This window comes from Dipodomys merriami, unplaced genomic scaffold, assembly GCF_024711535.1.
Source record: "Dipodomys merriami isolate MVZ:Mamm:240054 unplaced genomic scaffold, mDipMer1.0.p SCAF_6, whole genome shotgun sequence".
Classification (NCBI taxonomy): domain Eukaryota; kingdom Metazoa; phylum Chordata; class Mammalia; order Rodentia; family Heteromyidae; genus Dipodomys; species Dipodomys merriami.
In genome coordinates this window covers 40,605,041-40,624,693 of record NW_027206179.1, presented here as the reverse complement: position 1 = coordinate 40,624,693, position 19,653 = coordinate 40,605,041, and the positions used below count along the sequence as shown (strand labels likewise).

Sequence of the window (19,653 nt, the reverse complement as noted above, 5' to 3'; positions counted from 1 at the left end):
TCTTTAAGTGGCACAGGATGTTGAACTTATAAGATGATGCTTAGAAATTATGTCCCTTACAGATTAAATAACTGCCAAGTTGGCCAAGGATAGAAAGGACCAATTTTTAACTGAATTGTTTAATTCTGCCTGGTAAAGACCAGCTATTTCTTAATTGTGTATTATTTGATAATTTTGTTGAAGTCTTACACCTTTCCTGGACTATTAAAAAGCCACTATGACTGACCTAGGATATTTTGTAAAATTTTTTATTTCTTTTTATTTTTTTGCCAGCGTGGGACTTTAATGCTGAGCCTGGGCTCTGTCCCTGACCTTCTTCAGCTCAAGGCTAGCTAGCGCTCTACCACTTGAGCCACAGTACCACTTCCTGTTTTCTGGTGGTTCATTGGAGATAAGAGTCTCATGGACATTCCTGCCCCGGCTGTCTTTGAATCATGATCCTCATATCTCAGCCTCCTGAGTAGCTAGGGTTACAGACATGAGCCACTAGTGCCTGGCTTATTTTGTTATTTTTTAAGTGCATCTCTGTTTTGGCATCCAATGTTGAGTGAGGAAAAATGGAAACAGCTTCATGGCTAAGAGACCTATATCAGTGGAAATGGTAGGTAAAATTCTCAAAATTGAAAGCTAATGGAAAAATTCCATTATCTTATTATTTTAACATCTGAATCCTTTGGAAAAAACTCTTGTGAAGTTGGGTACCAATGACTCACGCCTACAATCCTAGCTACTCAGGAGGCTGATATTGGAGGATCACAGTTCAAAGCCAGCCCAGACAAGAAAGTTTTTGAGACTTTTGTCTTTAGTTAGCTACCCAAAAAGCCAGAAGTGGATCTGTGGCTCAAGTGATAAAGCCCTAGCCTTGAGCACAAAAGCTCAGCAACAGTGGCCAGGACTAGCATAAAAATCAATCAATCAATAGAATCATCCTGGAAGAAATTTGCTATTATAAGCTTCCTTTCTTTTTCACCCCAAGGTTGTGGTCCTCTAAGATGGAAAGGCACTGCTGTTATTACACCTTAATTGTTCTTAAGGAATTCCAAAAAAGTAAAATTGGCTTCTTGATATCCAAAAATTTAAAGAGCCACAACTGATTCATAATCCAAAAAATCTTAAATGTCCAAATATTTCTGAAGATTCTATCACTGAGCTAGCTAACTATGTGCCTTGAACAAGTGCCTAATGGGCGTGCTATTAATACCTCTGCCAGCTGTGCCAGGCATTCTTCTCATGGTGAGCCAGAGGGTTATTTTGAGGAAGTGCTTCTCAGGTCATCTAAACTGAGGGAAGGGAACATAAGTCTCGCCAGCCAAAGAGGACATTTATGCATGCCCACACCCATTCATTCAACAGCTTTTATTGAGTGCCTACTATATGCATAAAATTGACAGAAGATTCCAGTTTAGTGCCTGATGCATTTCTAAAGTATGAGATGTCCACATTTGATATATTTGTTTTTGTGTGTCTGTGTGGTTTTTTTGTTTTGTTTTTTGGGGTTTTTGTTTTTGTTTTTGTTTTTATGCTTGTTCTACACTTGAACTCAAGGCCTGGACACTGTCCCTGAGCTTCTTTTGCTAAGGGCTAGCACTCTACCGCTTGAGCCACAGCACCACTTCTGGCTTTTTCTGGTTATGTGGTACTGAGGAATCGAACTCAGGGCATCATACATGATAGGCAAGCACTCTACCACTAAGCCAAATCCTGTCCCACATTTGATTTTTTAAAAACTATTTGTAAAGAACACAGTGGCTTTGTGTTCTCTTTAATTTATATAAGGACAAAAGCAATACAGCCTTTGAGTAAATCTGTACTTAATCTTTCACATTCAAAATTAAAGCAAGGCAAATTCAAAGTGAATTATGACTCAGACAAGTGAAGGATTTTTCATAATGAAGTTTTTATTACTTATATGAAAATAAATTAAAATTTCAAAGGAATTTAAACTGGATTTAAAAATCTCATATGTGCCATAACCTAAATTAAATACTTTAAAGTAGAGCCGGACAACAGTGGCTCACATCTGTAATCCTATCTACTCAGGAGGCTGAGATCTGAGGATCATGGTTCAAAGCCAGCCCAGGCAGAAAAGTCCCTGTGAGACTCTTATCTCCAATTAACCACTCAAAAACTAGAAATGGCACTGTGGCACAAGTCATATAGCACTAACCTTGAACACAGTGAATGAAGCTCAGAGGCAGCGCCCAGGCCCTGGGTTCAAGGTCTACAACTGACAAAAATAAATAAATAAAAGTAATAATTAGAGGAAAGTTTCTGATTTTTTTTTTTTTTGGTTGGTCATGGGGCTTGAACTCTGGGCCTGGACGCTGTCCCTCAGCTCTTCAGCTCAAGGCTAGCGCTCTACCACTTGAGCTACAGTGCCACTTCCGGTTTTCTGGTGGTTTATTGGAGATAGGAGTCTCATGGTCTCTCCTGCCCGGGCTGGCTTTGAACCTCGATCCTCAGATCTCAGCCTCCTGAGTAGCTAGGATTACAGGCGTGAGCCACTAGCGCCCGGCTTTAAATGATGTTTAATAAGGGAAAATGCTGGTAAGCCCACCATCCAAAATTACCATTAATAAATATATGTATATATTTTTCTTCTGTATTCTGGATAGTATGTTAATTTAGGAGTTAAATTTTTTTCATCTCAATATTCTATCATAGTTTTTTTTTTTGGGGGGGGGGTCTGTTCATGGGGCCTGAACTCTGGCCTGGGTGCTGTCCCTAAGCTCTTCAGCTCAAAGCTAGCGCTCTACCACTTGAGCCACAACGCCACCTCCAGCTTTTTTTTTTCTTTTTTGCTTATGTGGTGCTGAGGAATCGAACCCAGGGCCTCATGCATGCAAGGCAAGCGCTCTACCACTGAGCCACCTTCCTAGCCCTATCATAAATATTTTTAAAAGATCGTTCTTGGGATTTTTTTTGTTTTTTGTTTTTTGTGGGTTTTTATGCTAGTCCTAGGGCTTGAACTCCGGGCCTAGGCTCTGTCCCTGAGCTTCTTTTTGCTAAAGTCTAGCTCTCTACTTCTTGATCCACAGTTCTACTTCTGGCTTTTTTGGTATTTATTGAAGATAAGAGACTCACAGTCCATTCTGTCCAAGCTGACTTCGAAGTGCGCAATAATCAGATCTTAGCCTCTTGAGTCACAGACATGGCAAAAATGATCATTCAAAACTCAAAACTTTAATATTTAGGACTTCTGGTTTTTTAGTGCAATATTGCTATTATTAAATTGGATAGCCAATGAAAACTTTTATTGGTTGTCTTTTTCTATCCAAGGAATATTTTGAAACTGAAGTGAAAAAATGGACATGAAGGTTACTGTATGTACCTGAAATAGATTAGATGTTCATTTAATACTAGCCATTTATGCAAAGTAATATGTTGTTGTATTGAGGAAAATCCAGGGTTTGAAGATCTCACTAAGCAAAACTTGACTACTTATTTAAAACAATTTTGAAATACATGAAGCATGCTTATAAAACTAGTTTTTAGAATTATCTTCTTTGATACCAGTTTTTAATGCCAGTCTCCTATAAAGTAATAGCATAAAATCTCACCCCCCAAATTTCTCTGAAACATACTACAAAGTTTCATTGAAGTATAAACAGTAGTTAAGTATTGTGTTAAACTCTTTCTGGGACACAATTGTTAGAAGGACTTATACAACTAAAGTAGATTAAAACAAAATGTGCTATTCTTGACCTAACTATACTTGAAAATCTGAAGTAATGTTTTTGTTTCAGTAGTGGCTCTTTGAAAATAGCAAACAAGATTTTCTGGTTATGTGTTTGGGTTGTGCTGCCACATTAAATGGGTGACACCCAGTTACTAATGTGGTCTTAGTGTGTGCCCTGTTTTGGCTGATCAGAATGCTAGGAAACGTTTTTAAAAGGTATTAAACCTTTTCAGAATGTAAAGTTTGCTGTATATTTGGACCTTTTGCTGTCATATATACCTAGCTACATGAAAAACTCACTGGGTAGAGTGAGCTTTATAGTAAAAGAAGAAATTAATCAAGGAAACTAGCTGCAGTTTGTTTAGCATCTGGGACTTTTTCTCTTAGTTCTCACATGTATGAGTTCTCATTTTTATCCTTGAGGAAGTTATATTTTCTCATTTGGATTGATATTAAAAATAGCCCTTTAAAAAATACTGCCATTCCATTCATGATCATTTGAAAGTGTGAATCTACTTTTAAAAAACATAAGGTATCATATAACTGCAGCAAATCAATTACTGCATAGTCTCTAGTCATTTCCAATGCAGCTTTCTAAAAACTACTTCCCATGTGCCCTTTTCTTAATTAAAAGTAATCTAATAGAGCAAAGCTTCAATGCGCTCAAATTGAGAAAGATCAAAAAGGCAAATGTTTCTAATGTAACTAATTAGTATATGTCACATGTACTGCTCTGTTTCGAATTTTGAGAACCATTCTAATACTGAGGAAGTCAGCAGATCATCACTCCTCTGTGTATTTTGATATCACAGACATAAATAAAGCTCCAACATGCCCACATTGGTTGGATTAATATATATAAGATTGTAGGTAGTAATGGAAACACTGAATACTATTAATAGATCTAACAGAAAGAAACATTAGTTCGAAGTCAAAAAAGGCTAAGAAGTAATCCTTTGGGGGAATTCATTCTACTCAAAGGTTTGTTTAATTAAAACTTGTAGCTAGGGGCTGGGAAGGTGGCTCAGTGGTAGAGTGCTTGCTTTGCATGCATGAGGCCCTAGGTTCTATTCCTCAGCACCACATAAGCAGAAAAACTGGAAGTGGGGCTGAGGCTCAAGTGGTACAGCTCTAGCCTTCAGCTGAAGAGTTGAGGGACAGAACCCAGGCCCAGAGTTCAGGCCCCACAAATGACAAAAAGAAAAAAAAACTTTCAGCTATTCCCATTTGCTCTTAGTTTCTAGTACCTGCCAAACTTAATCTTGACATAAATAAAAAAAAAATCACATAATTACAAATAAATATTGTATGTTTACCTACTTTAATATTTCAACAGACGTTTTGAAAAACAAAAACATTGCTTTCTTGAAAAGTTCAGTTCTTCACCAGATTAATCAGTTAGTGCTCATTCTTCATTGTGTCCTTCCTTAGCATTTAGCACAGTGTTGCCATTTTTTTATTTGCCTATCTTCCTTAGTCAATCATTAGCTCCTCCAAGTACAAATTGTATTTTTCTTCTCATATATTCTTTTTTGTAACTGTTTACATTCATCATAGGAAAAATTGCTAGATCTAGGGGTAAATGTCTCATGCATATAATCTTAGTTTTATCAGAAGGCTAAGAACAGCAGGATAGTGATTTGAGGCCAGCCTGGGCAGTAAAGTCCAACAGTCTTGATCTCCACCAAGTGAAGCTGGACGTGGTAACATGTGACTGCCATCCCAGCAAGGACAGAAACCTAAAGTTAGGCAGCAGACCAAGGCTCAGGCCTGCACTCAGTGGGAACCAGGACCCACTTCTAAAAATAACCAGAAGAAACACAGCACAGCTAGAGCTGGGCTTATGCCTATAATCCTAGCTGCTTAGGAGGTTCAGATCTGAGGATTGCGGTTTGAAGCCAGCCCAGGCAGGAAAATCCATGAGACTCTTATCTCCAATTAAGCAAAAAAAGCCAGATATAGAGCTGTGGCTCAAGTGGTAGAGCTCTAGTCTTGAACAAAAAGGACAGTGGCAGCTCCTGGCCCCAGGATTCATTCTCTCTCTCTCTCTCTCTCTCTCTCTCTCTCTCTCTCTCTCTCTCACACACACACACACACACACACACACACAGCTCTCTCTCTCTCTCTCTCTCTCTCACACACACACACACAGCTCTCTCTCTCTCTCTCACACACACACACACACACACACACACACACAGCTCTCTCTCTCTCTCTCTCTCTCTCTCTCTCTCACACACACACACACACACACACACACACACACACACAGAGCTAGAAGTGAGAGGCTGATGGTTTAGGATTGTAATCCTAGCTGCTCAGGAGGCTAAGATCTGAGGATCAAAATTCAAAGCCAACCAGGGCAGGACAACTGTGAGGTTTTTATCTCCAATTAATTACCAAAAACCCAGAAGTAGAGCTGTGGCTTAAGTGGTAGAATGCCAGTTTTGAGTAGAAAAACCTAAGGGACAGTGCCAGGACCTTATACTCAAGCCCCAATACTGTCACAAAAAATAAATAAATAAACAGCTAGAGGCATAGCTCAGTGGTCTCACACTACTCTATCAAGTACAAACCCCAATACTACCAAAAAAAAAGAGAAATTCACTTATTTTCTTGTTTGTTTTATAAATATTATAAAGATAAAAATGGTTTCTTATTTTTACCATGTTCTTTATGTTAGAACATATTTTACTTTATTTAATGAAACCTTAATGTAACTTTTATATTCTTAATATTAATGTATAATAAAATCTTAATGATTCCTAGTAGAATCTTTTGATGAAAGACTACTATTCTTGTCTCTTTTTTGTCTGTTTTTATTCTTAATATATATTTTTTATTGTAAAGATACTGTACAGAGGTGTTACATTTAGATGAATAAGATATCAAGCATTGTTACCTCCTCCTTTGTTTTTCCCCCCACCATCCCTTCCCTCCCCAACTCCTCCCTCCCCACCCCCAAAGTTATAAAGTTCATTTTCAGCATAGTGTCTTGTACATCTCATTGTTACAATGGGTCAACCTGTATCCTATTTCAGCATTTTGTTATTTCCTTCCCCTCCACAAATTAGAAAAATGTATATACAAGATGCAGGGCAGGCTGGGAAGGTAGCTCAGTGGTAGAGCGCTTGCCTTGCATGCCTGAGGCCCTGGGTTCGATTCCTCAGCACCACATAAGCAAAAAGAAAAAAAGCCAGAAGTGGCGCTGTGGCTCAAGTGGTAGAGCGCTAGCCTTGAGCTGAAGAGCTGAGGGACAGTACCCAGGCCCAGACATGAATCTTTAAAATACAGCCCATTTACATTTTTCACAAACAAAGGAGATATGATTATGGTTCACAATTTCAGAAGTTTCTGTTCTTAGTCAACTAGCTTCATCTTTTATAGGCCTGTGGCAAAATAGAAATAATACAGCAAGAGGGTTTGATAGAGGAAAGATGCTCACCTCAGGGCAGCTCAAACAGGGGAAAATAGAGAGTCCAGAGTCAAGGTATATCCTTAGAAGGCATGGTCACTGAGAACCTCACTTCCTATTCAACTACAGTGAGTGAATGGGTTAATCCATCGATGAAGTTATTAGCACCAAGCAATGGCTTCTCAATGGGACCACCAACTAGAGACTAAGCCTTCTCCACATGAGCCTTGTGGAGGCTTATACCCATAACACCTTTTTTCTACTTTGATTTTCTTCACTCAGAGTCTGGGAAATTCAAATTAGTAAGTAGTTCTTGTATTAAGGAATAAGTGCAGTAGTGTACAAAGGTTTCAGTGTTGTAAGTCATAGGATTTCTTTTCCACTAGTAATTGGTATAACCATGTCTTCAACCCCTTGTTTTTTTGTTTGTTTGTTTTTTGTGGGGGGGGAGGTCCAGTCGTGGGGCCTGAACTCTGGGCCTGGGCGCTGTCCCTCAGCTCTTCAGCTCAAGGCTAGTGCTCTACCACTTGAGCCACAGCGCCACTTCCGGCTTTTTTCTTCTTTGCTTATGTGGTGCTGAGGAATTGAACCCAGGGCCTCAGGCATGCAAGGCAAGCACTTTACTCCTGAGCCACCTTCCCAGCCCGTATAACCATGTCTTCAGTAGAGCCTTACAAGATTTCCAAACAAAACAAATAGTACCCAAACCGAATGAGCAGTTTGCAGTTGCTAAACTGGATATCTTCAAGTCATTATCTTCAGAATGTTGATAATGGATTACCCTTACATGTCATCTCAAAGAGATCTAATGCATCTCTTTGTAGAAAAGTACAGATTTAATTTGCATAAAACTCCATCCCATCCATAATTCTATTTCTTTGTAATTACATTTGCTTTGTTGTTAGTCTAAATTGAATATTACACAAGTATGGCCTGTACATTCAACATATATTTGTTGAAAAATTACTGTTTGGAAGATACCCTGATACCATTACTATTGGAAACAGAAATATGGAAAAAGTTACATGTAAGAAATAAAGGATGAGAAAGAACAAAAATAGGAATGAAGGTATTATCAATGTTTTAAAATTAAATAAACAGGGCTAGTACTGGAGATATAGTTCAAGTGGTAGTAGAGTACCTACCTAGAAGGCCCAAAGACCAGAGTTCAAGCCCCAGTACTACCCCTCACTCCCCCCCCCAAAAAAAAAAAGATACGCAGCTAGTGATATAAAATACTGATGGTTGAGGGGCTGGGAAGGTGGCTGAGTGGTAGAGTGCTTGCCTTGCATGCATGAGGCCCTAGGTTCAATTCCTCATCATAAGCAGTAAAAACCAGAAGAAATGTGGCTTAAGTGAGAGCGCTAGCCTTGAGCTGAAGAGCTGAGGGACAGTGCCCAGGCCCAGAGTTCAGGCCCCACGACCGACAAAAAATAAACAAATACTGATGGTTGAAATAGAGTTGATATTTAAAATTAACACATTCAATAGAAAATTAACACTTGGACTCATTTGTAGAAATGTCATTTTTTGTAGTCAAATTAGAGAGAACTTGGTATATTTGTGTTTGGAAATGAAAAAACAATACATACAAGCTGTTTTATAAATTTGTAAAGGTAGTTTGGTGGTTCCCTAAGGCTGAAGAGGGGTGGGAGCAGGAGATATCTAGTGAAGAAGAGAGGAGGATGGGAAATGAGCGTGAATGGGCACCAAGTTCCTGTAGGGGTAATGAAAGTGTTCTAAAATTAGATTGTAGTGTTAGTTGCACAACCCTTACCTGTGCTAAAGACTGTTTAATTGTATACTTTAAATGAGTAGAGTTTATTATATGTTACTGCATGTCAATTAAATTATGTCAATAAAGCTGGGTTTTTTTTAAGAAGAGTTGCCAGAAAATGAATGTGTTTGTTCCATTTACAACTTCAACTGTTTATTAAGGCAAAATATTATGCCAGTTGGAAGAATACTCTTAAAAAGAATAGTCTTGAAACAAGCTGTTTGGTTTGCTGTATAAATTTTCAAATATCATCTTTTTTTAATTTGGAATAATGACTTCTTTTAAATAAAGGTGTAGGGTGATGTTTTAAATTATTCTCAGAGTTTTACCTGTATTCCTTAGTCTCATGTTTAGGAAATGTTAAAATATATCATTTCTGTCCTATAATTTTATTTAAAGAAAGATACCATCTTGCCATTGGAAAACATCCTGTCTTCATGGATTCCATGGATTCCACAATTCATAGGTTAAATTAATAGGTTAACTAATACAGAACATAAAATTGAGATAAATATGAAATTTTTGTTATTGGAAAAATAAGTCTTTATGAAATTTTCTTCTCAACAATATTGCTAGTCTGTAAGGAATTATTTGTGTTATCCTCCAGTATAAAAGAATTTTTAAATAGCTAAAGTTTTTTTTTTTGTTTTCACCTATGGGGCATTTGCACATACAGAAGCCATAATTGTTGTACCCTTCATCACAGTGACCCCAGATTGCTGTTACATGGTTTGTAAGAAGAGGAGCCATTCCTCTTCCTTTGCTCTGAGCACACTTAATTAGAACAACTTTTCTTTTCTTCTCTTTTTTCTTTTCTTGTTGTTGGTGGTAGTGGTGGTGGCAGTGGTGGTGGTGGTGGTGGTGGTCATGGTGCTTAGACTCCAGTCCTGGGGTGCTGTCTCTGAGGTCTTTTGCTTATGGCTAGGAGTCTCCCACTTTGAGCCACAGTTACACTTCCGGTTTTCTGGTAGTTAATTGGAAATAAAAGTCTCACAAACTTTTCTGCACAATCCTCAGATCTCAGCCTCCTGAATAGGAAGGATTACAGACCAGAGCCACCAGCACCTTGCAAAATTCTTTCTTAAAAGTGGAACCAGAGGAGCTGGAAATGAGGCTTAGTGGTAGAGTTCTTGCCTTGCATGCATGAAGCTCTTGGGTTTGATTCCTCAATACTACATAAACAGAAAAAGCCGGGAGTGGCACTGTGGCTCAAGTGTTAGAATACTAATCTTGAGCAAAAGAAGCTCAGGGACAGTGACCTGACCCTGAGTTCAAGCCCCAGGACTGGCAAGAAAAAAAAAAAAAAATGGAACCAGAGCTGGATGCTGGTGGCTCAAGCCTATAATCCAGACAAGGCAGGAACATCCATGAAACTCTTTACCTCCAATAAACTATGCAAGCCGGGCGCTGGTGGCTCACGCCTGTAATCCTAGCTACTCAGGAGGCTGAGATCTGAGGATCGCGGTTCAAAGCCAACCCGGGCAGGAGAGACCGTGAGACTCCTATCTCAAATAAACCACCAGAAAACCGGAAGTGGCGCTGTAGCTCAAGTGGTAGAGCGCTCGCCTTGAGCTGAAGAGCTGAAGGACAGCGCCCAGGCCCAGAGTTCAAGCCCCACGACCGACCAAAAAAAAAAAAAAAAAAAAAAAAAAATAAACTATGCAGAAAAGGCTGGAAATAGTGCTGTCGCTCAAGTCGTAGAGTGCTAGCCTAGAGCAAAAAGAAGCTCATGAATAGCACCCAAACCCAGAGTTCAAGCCCCAGTACCAGCAAAAAAATAAAAATAAAAGTAGAACCATGCACTGGTATGGTATACTTCTCTATCTCAGCACTGAGAAAGCTTTTGGTGAGTTCAAGGTTAGTCTCAACTGCACAGTGAGACCCTATCATACAAACCTAAATAAATAAAATGGAATTGGAACAACTCACATTTAATATGAGTTTTAATACTAACGTCAAGAATTAAATAAATGATTTAGTATAAAATCTTTGTCTTACTTTGAAGTTTTCTGCATCTTTTTTATCTTTACTTAAAATAGAAAACCTATTCCAGGGCTGGGAATGTAGCTTAGTGGTAGAGTGCTTACCTAACATGCATGAAGTCCTGGGTTCGAGTCCTCAGTACCACATAAACAGAAAAAGCCGTATGTGGTGCTGTGGCTCAAGTAGTAGAGTGCTAGTCTTGAGCAAAAGAAAAGCTCAGGGACAGTGCCTAGGCCCTGAGGTCAAGCCCCAGAGCTGACAAAAAAGAAAAGAAAACCTATTCCATTGTATTTTATATTTACAAAATGCATGTTGTTGTCTGAATTAAATATAAATGTTTGTTCTTCATACAGGCTCATTATTTTTCAGAATATTTCAACTAATTTTCTGATTTGTTTGTAATTAGGAAATTTTTCTGACAATGCAGAAAAAATGAAAATTTCTATTATATAGTCTTTTTTTCTGGTGGAGGGGAGATTGTTGCTGTTGGTCATGGGGCTTGAACTCAGGGCTTGGGCACTGACCCTGAGCTCTTTTGCCCAAGGCTAATGCTCTACCACTTTGAATCACAACTCCACTTCTGGTTTTCTGGTGGTTAATTGGAGGTAAGAGCTTTTCCTGGCCAGGCTAGCTTTGAACTGTAATCCTCAAATCTCAGCCTCCTGAGTAGTTAGAATTACAGGCATGAATCAATGGCTCCCTGCACACTCTTGTAGTTTTTTGTTTGTTTTTTTTTTGGTCGGTCATGGGGCCTAAACTCTGGGTCTGGGCACTGCCCCTCAGCTCTTCAGCTCAAGGCTGGTGCTCTACCACTTGAGCCACAGCACCACTTCCAGGTTTTCTGCATATGTGGTGCTGAGGAGTCGAACCCAGGGCCTCATGCATGCAAGGCAAGCATTCTACCACTGAGCCACCTTCCCAGCCCTTTTGTAATCTTTTTAAAAGTATATGACAATATTGCTATAAAAATTTTAATTCTGCTTTCAGAATTCTGACTTGTTAACAATGTATTGGTTTTTTTTTTAATTTGGCTCTGAATTCAGTTTTTCTGCTAACTTTTCTTTTCTAGGAAACAAATATATCTTAAAAATATTAGACAGCATTCCACTTTGTAAGCATTAATATTCTCATATTATTCACATAGTGTCCACTTGGCAAGAAGAGTGCTTCAGTTAGAAAAGCAGAACTCATCGATTTTAAGAGACTTGGAACAGCAAAAGAACCAAGTAACACAGCTTTCACAAGAGGTAAATAACTTAAATTTTAAAAACTCACTAAAAAAACATGTTTTAATTCTTCTTAGCTATTTATTTTCTGTGCAGTGATAAAATAAGGTATTTTCTAGTACAAAAAAATGATTTCACATTTTATGAAGCTAAATATTAAGGACCTATAAAATAATGCATGGCAAAACTGAGAACAAAAGAGATTAAATGCCTAGACTAAGTATAACTGCAGACAAAGATTTCTGAGACTATGAACTGGCAAAACAGGTTTGGCAGATTTGGGTGACATTTGAAATTTTTCACTACTACCTGATTTTCACAATAGATTTACTTTGAAATTTTTCTTGATTAAAAACCACTTATCATTTATCACTTAGAAATAGGTCCACATTTGCTATTTTTATGTACTAATATATTATTTTAAAAATATGTATGTAAATATTGCATAGCATATTAATCCTCTTAAGTATTTTAAGGCAGCTGTTTTTCATACTTCTGAAATTCATCATTAGACATTTAAAACTAAAGTTGCCACTTCTCTAATATTTCTTTTATTTCCTGAGTTTCAGTATAACAGATATTTCTATTTTAACATTTAAAATTACAATGGAATTTTTATGTTATTAATATATGCTTCTGTATTTTGAATGTTTTAATACTAGAACATTATGAGGATCTTATCCTAAAATTTAAAAAGAAAGAAATGTCTCATAACTACAGTGTTTGGCACAGTAATTAATGCTCAGGATGATGATGTAGTAAAATATGCTAACAACCAGCTTTCCAATAGGGGAATAAGAGCTCTTTTGTAGCATTTACTTATGTCTGTGGCCTCTGACTGACCACAAGGTGCCACATAATGTTAATGAGGAAAGAATGTCTCAGCAGCATGCCATATTGTAATGATTATAGCATGTAGAAGTAGTTAACATATGTAAATTTTAAACATAGGTGATAGTAAGTAGTTTCACATGTTATGAGGATTTACTCCCTTCATTCTTAATGAAATTATTTGTATCATAAATTTAGATTGTTTTCATTTTTAATTATGGTTGTATTTTATAAGCAGCTCACATAATTCTTCCAAGTTCACACACAAGCTCTCATAGGCTGCTACAAGCTACTGCAGCATATTACTGGGTACTAGAGTAGAAGGATAAAGGAATATCTAAAGAAACAGATGAATCTTGACTACTATATTATAGTTTGTAATTTCATAATAAACGATGAATAGTTTTATAAAATGCAATACTGAAATATGTACATGCTCCCATGTATCTATACCTTTTTACTACCTTTTTTTAAAAGCTGCCTTCCTGAGCATATCTGTTAATTAAATGAGATTTTTTTTTTTTTTTTTTTGTCAGTTGTGGGGCCTGAACTCTGGGCCTGGGTGCTGTCCCCCAGCTCTTCAGCTACAGACCAGTGCTCTACCACTTGAGCCTCAGCCCCACTTCCAGCTTTTTCTGCTTATGTGGTGCTAAGGAATCGAACCCAGGGCCTCATGCATGCCAAGCAAGCACTCTACCACTGAGCCACTTCCCAGCCTCTAAATGAGAATTTCTAAATGTTCATATACATATAAATTGTTCAGAGAAAATGGAAGAAATTGAATCTTCTTTTATGACATTTAACCTTTTAGGAAGCAATTTTTTAAAAAGCTATAGCTTATACTGAGAGAACATTGTAACTACTGAACTGTTTTTAATATGAAATGGTATGATGCGTGTGCTCAACTTATATTCAAGAGAAAAAGAGAAGGGCTTAATTTATATATAAGTTCATTGGGTGCTTCTCTGTAGGCTTTTATGTACATTCTGTATAAAATATTTAATTAGACATTTGGAGAAAGCATATACTAAGGACTTTATACTAACTCTAGTATATAACATTTCTCTTAAGATTGAAAATAAAGCTGGGTACTGGTGGCTTATGCCTATAATCATAGATACTCAGCAGGCTGAGATCTGAGGATTACAGTTCAAAGCCAACACAGGCAGGAAAGTCTGTGAAACTTTCATCTCCAATAAACTACTCAGAAAGACCAAAAATGGTACCATGACTCAAGTGGTAGAACACTAGCATTGAGCAAAAAGAAACTCAGAGAAAGTGCCCAGGCCCTGAGTTCAAGCTCCAGGACCATTTTTTTAATTGAAAATAAAATATTTAATTTTGAAAATTCCATAGTTTTGTCGTCGTCATCGTCGTCGTCGTCCTCCTCCTCCTCCTCCTCCTGCTTCTCTTTCTCCTCCTCATCCTCCTCCTCCTCCTCCTCCTCCTCCTCCTCCTCCTCCTCCTCCTCCTCCTCCTCCTCCTCCTCCTCCTCCTCCTCCTCTTCTTCTTCTTCTTCTTCTTCTTCTTCTTCTTCTTCTTCTTCTTCTTCTTTTTCTTCTTCTTCTTCCTCTCTCTCTTTCTCCCTCTCTCTCTCACTCTCTCTCTCTCACACACACACACACACAAAAAAAAAAAATTGTAGGCCAGTCGCAGTGGCTCATGCCTGTAATCCTAGCTACTCAGGAGGCTGAGATCTTTGGATCTATATCTAAGCCAGCCCAAGCAGGAGCATCCATGAGACTCTTACCTCCAATTAACTACCAGAAATGGCACTGTGCCTCAAGTGGTAGAGTGCTTACCTTGAGCTGAAGAGCTCAGGGACAGTGCCCAGGCCCATAGTTCAAGCCCCAAAACCAACAACAACAACAAAAAAGTATTGGTTAAATTCAGCAAAATTGCACAAACTAAAGTCAAGTACCAATAGTCCTAGCTACTCAAGAGATTGAGATCTGAGGATCCTGGTTCAAAGCCAGCCTGGGCAAGAAAGTCTGTGAGTCTACATTAACCATCAAAAAGGTGAAAGTAATGAAGCTGTGGCTCAAGTGGTAGAGTACTAGTCTTGAGCAAAAGAAGCTCTGGGTCAGCACACTGGCCCTGAGTTTAAGCCCCAGGATCAACACACACACACAACACCACAAAACTTTTTTTTCTTTTTTTTCTTTTTTCTTTTTTTCTTTTTTTTTTTGTGCCAGTCCTGGGGCTTGAACTCAGGGCTTGAGCACTGTCCCTGAGCTTCTTTTGCTCAATGCTAGCACTCTACCACTTGAACCATGTGCCACTTTCAGCTTTTTCTGTTTTATGTGGTACTGAGGAATCAAACCCAGGGCTTCATGCATGCTAGGTAGGCAAGCATTCTACCACTAAGGTGTGGGTTACCACTCCCAGCTTGTTTCCTTTTCTTCATTTTCCTGGGGGTTTTTTCCCTTTTTTATTTTTTCTAATTACCTTTGGACTAGGCAAATTTTTTCCTTACTTGTAAATGATTTTTTTGTTTTGAATATTTCCTTAGGATGAGATTATAAGGTCAAAGTATATTTATACATTTATAATCCTTGATGTAGATGAGCCTTTAAAGAAAAAAGATTTGTCATCGGCAATCTGTGAGAATGATTAGCTCTTCCTACTTTCTTTCTTCCTTCCTTCCTTCCTTTCTTTCTTTTTTTTTTTTTTTTGATTTTTTTTATTGTGAAAATACTGTACAGAGGGGTTACAATTACATGGGCAAGATAATGAGTACATTTCTTACCTACCTTTCTTTCTTTCTTTCTTTCCTTCTTTCTTTCTTTCTTTTCTGCCAGTCCTGGGGCTTGAACTCAGGGCCTTGGGACTGTCCCTAAGCTTCTCTTGCTCAGGGCTAGCACACTACCACTTGAGCCACAGTGCCAGCCACAGTGCCACTTCTGGCATTTTTCTGTTTATGTAGTACTGAAGAATTGAATCTAGGGTTTCATGCATGGTAGGCAAGCACTCTACTTACATTCCCAGCCTGACTACTGGCTGTATTTTTCAGTTTGTTTTTGTGTGAAATGAAATCATTGCTGGCCAACATCCAGCCCTTTCAACTGTCCCTGCCTGCCTTGGTTTCCCCAACAAAGCCACAAACTATGAGGCTAGGCCTGTTCATTTGTCAGGTTGAGGCCCTTGAGATAACCTAGGTTTCACTACCCTCCTTTTCCCATTTGCACCCCATTTTCCAGAATTGTGAATTAGCCTTGGACTTATAAGCTTTAGTGTACTTCCTGTGTATGTTATTTCAAGTACATCCTCAGAATCTTGCCAAAAGTGTTCCACAAGCTGCTATAGTGAGTGCCCTTGCCATTAGCATATAAGTTTATTTATAAATAAGCACTAGTTAACTATTTGCTGTAGAAATCTATTTAAACTAGTGATTTCTTAAGTATACCCACTCTTCATTGGGATAAAACAAAAACCAGCCTTGCCCTACATCAGTTTGTCACAGAACCCGCTTAGGCTTGAGGGCAAGAGGAATGTGTTCTCAAGAATACCACTTCACTCAATGGCAGCCATGGGAGGGAGGGAACAAGTGGGAAAGAGGGAATAGCTGATGCTATGCAAAACAAAAGAAATGTACATATCACCCAATGTGGAAGAAATAACTGTATTGCAAAGCTCATAGACCTCATAAATGTTATAGACCATGATAGACAATTTGCCGCATGAAAGTTAGAATGTGTTTGTGACTTTAACTAAGCATCACTATCCCACAATACTGTGAAATTTGGGAAATTATGTAACCACTTAATCACAATAAAAAATTTGAAAAAAAAATACCACTTCACACTTAATGTATATCACAGGAGCACTGAAAGAACTGTACTCCCTGCCCCAGATCAGACTGTATAAAAGAAAAACATATGATTGTGATTGTGCCCAAGCACTGGCTACAAGGGCACCCCAAGCTTTGGGAAGACAGGATTTTCTGGGAATTTTTTTGTTATTCCATTTTATCTGATTGTTACCTGTTTTATTACTACAATGGTTGCTTTATAAAATAGAATTTTTCCTGGCCATTGTGCTGTTACTGTTTTTTTTTTTTAATATCTTTTACTTGTACCCATCTAAGACTTGCAGTATATGGCCATCACTTTTCATTAACTGATAATCCTATAAAGAGAAAGAAATACTAATATGAGAAAGAGGTATTATATTTAATCAAGCAGGTACTGGTGTTCGGAAAGATTTCCTATTCCTTATAGAATAAGAATCTTTTAGTAATTCTTAGAGTGTGGATCTGCTGGTAATTCTTTTCTGCTTCTATGTATTATAAAAGGTTCATTTATGTTTTTTTTTTATTTCTTCAAATATTCTCATACTTACTATTTTCATGGTTGTGTTACTAAGACCATATAAGCAAGCAATTTGACAATTCACTTTTTTATGCATACATTAAATTTTTGTGGTTTTTTTTACTCTTACCCCCTCTGTCCACTCTCCTTAACACTTACCAGCTTCTCAAAACAATTTCAACTGGTTTCATTGTTCTATTTTCATATATGCAATCAGCCATGTTTATCCTCGGTTGGCCCTCCTTGCCCAAACCCCTCTCACCTTTCACTAGTACTCACCCTCCAACAAAGCCTGTTTCTCTTCCCCCTACCCTGCAATTTTCTCTTTGTATAAGTGTGTGTATGTGTATATGTAAGAGAGAGAGAGAGAGAGAGAGAGAGAATACCAATCATCATTGAAACGGGAAAAAATGACTATGTGTGAATTAAATTTTCTATCAAACAAATAAGGTAGTTGCTTAATCTTTTTTTATGTAGCTGGGTTTTTCTTGATAACTTATGATGACTATAATTTTTTTATTTAAGGGTTCTTTGTGAATCATAATTCACACATAGTCCAATCAACATTTTATATAATTGAACTACCTAAAAATGAATTTCTCATCTGGGAGCATGGCTCAAACAGTTGAGACTTGCCTAGCAAGTCCCTCAGGGGATGAACATTTGAACTAAAAAAATTCTATTCTGTGACTTAACCTCCCATCATTCTAAGGTTTTTCATTCCTATTAAATGTGTACTTTATGTGACCTTTTTTTTTTTTTTTTTTTTTTTTTTGGTCGGTCATGAGGCTTGAACTCTGGGCCTGGGTGCTGTCCCTCAGTTCTTCAGCTCAAGGCTAGTGCTCTGCCACTTAAGCCACAGTGCCATTTCTGGTTTTCTAGTAGTTTATTGGAGATAAGAGTCTTACATACTTCCTGCCTGGAACTGGCTTTGATCCACAATCCTCAGATCTCAGCCTCCCAGGTAGCTAGGATTACAGACATGAGCCATTAGCACCCAACTTTATTTGAACTTAAAGTAACTATCTCTTCAAGTCTTTGTAATTTTTCCAATCTATCAAGCCCCTCATTGTTTCACTTTATTCTTCCCCAGCCCAGGACTCTGTCTGCCATGTGAGCCATTACTAGCTCTCCAGAACAGTTTTTGCCAACTGCATCCATCAGGCATCTCTCAAGAGTCTATACCTTTACCTGAGTGCCTGACAATCTAGTAGTTATTTTGTAAGTATTTAGTGTCAAGGATTTTTTCCTGCCCGGGCTGGTATCAAACCATGGTCCTCAGATTCCAACCTCCTAAGTAACTAGTGTGAACCCCCAGCACTGGAGGAAGCCTATTTCGTGTGGTTACATGCTGAAAAATTCTTTGGAAATTTGTTATTTTTGCTACTTGGAAGCATGGCAAATTCGTATTGTTAAACATGATGAATTTGTTTTTCTGTATCTATCCTATTTTCCATTCTTTGCATTTCAGACAAGTCTACTTCCAAAAACTATCAGTTCTGTCATCTGACTCCTTTCCTAAAATCATATAAATTGGTTTTCCTTAAACTGTTTACCAGAGACTTTTCAGTATCTTCACTTACTTTTTCCCTTTTTCTGTTTCCCCTTTAAATAGTCCAGTTTAGTATAGATAGTTTAGTATCCATTTTATCATATCATTATATAGTATTATCTTCCTGCATCAGTAGTGTTTTTCCAGACTGGACACTACTACATGCCTAATTGTTTATGTTCAAGTTTATCATACTATGACATGACAATATAAATATTCTAAAAATTTTGTCTTTTTGCTTTAAAAAGAAACTGTTCTCATGTCTCTAATCCTGTAACTGAGATGGTATATTAGTTTACTTAGCTGATGTCCTTATGATATCTTCACCTGCCTGTCCTTAATTCTACTCTTGCACCACCACAGTGGTTCTAAAATGTTAATCATAATCCAGGCACTGATGGCTCATGACTGTTTCCTAGCAGCTCAGGAAGCTGAGATCTGAAGATTCAGGTTCAAAGAAAGCCCTTGAGATCCTTATCTTTAGTAAACTACTCTGAAAAAGCCAGAAGTAGCGCTGTGGCTCAAGTGATAGAGTGCTAGCCTTGAGCACAGAGGCCAAGGGACAGTATCCAAGCTCTGAGTTGAAGCCCCAGGACAAGAAAGAAGAAGAGAGAGAAAAAGAGAAAAAGGAAGAAAATCTACATTCATATAGAAAAAAATCAAAAATGTCACTTTTATATAATTTTTTAAATTTCAAGACAAAATATAATTTTAGGTAGTAAAATATAATTTTAAATTAATATTTGAATCAAATTTTAATCAGGTGTTGCTTTGCTCTGAATTGTATGTACAAGTTAAAACAGAGGAGGAAAAACAGTTCTATAAAATGTTGTGTCATGGTTTTAATCCCAAGTCATTTATTACGTATGTGATTCCTGAG

At 37.8% G+C, this 19,653-nt stretch overlaps 1 protein-coding gene, 1 long non-coding RNA gene and 1 other non-coding gene across 5 annotated transcripts in view; 1 reads left to right on the top strand and 2 right to left on the bottom strand.

Moving 5' to 3' along the window:
• Positions 1-19,653, bottom strand: part of LOC138814061 (uncharacterized) — a 140,799-nt gene that overhangs the window by 62,451 nt on the left and 58,695 nt on the right. The gene's annotated exons all lie outside the window — the stretch shown is intronic.
• Pibf1 (progesterone immunomodulatory binding factor 1) overlaps positions 1-19,653 on the top strand; it is a 144,953-nt gene that overhangs the window by 81,176 nt on the left and 44,124 nt on the right. For 2 of the 3 annotated variants that reach the window (XM_070002858.1, XM_070002859.1), the window contains exon 14: positions 11,999-12,101. In XM_070002858.1, coding sequence (XP_069858959.1) covers positions 11,999-12,101 — 103 coding nt within the window. Of the gene's footprint in view, positions 1-11,998; positions 12,102-13,447; positions 14,280-19,653 lie in introns of those variants that run through there. The other variant, XM_070002860.1, reaches the window with a different exon arrangement.
• LOC138814379 (small nucleolar RNA SNORA11) lies at positions 9,523-9,649 on the bottom strand. Its single transcript, XR_011367961.1, has one exon. It is a non-coding gene; the product is annotated as a small nucleolar RNA SNORA11 (small nucleolar RNA).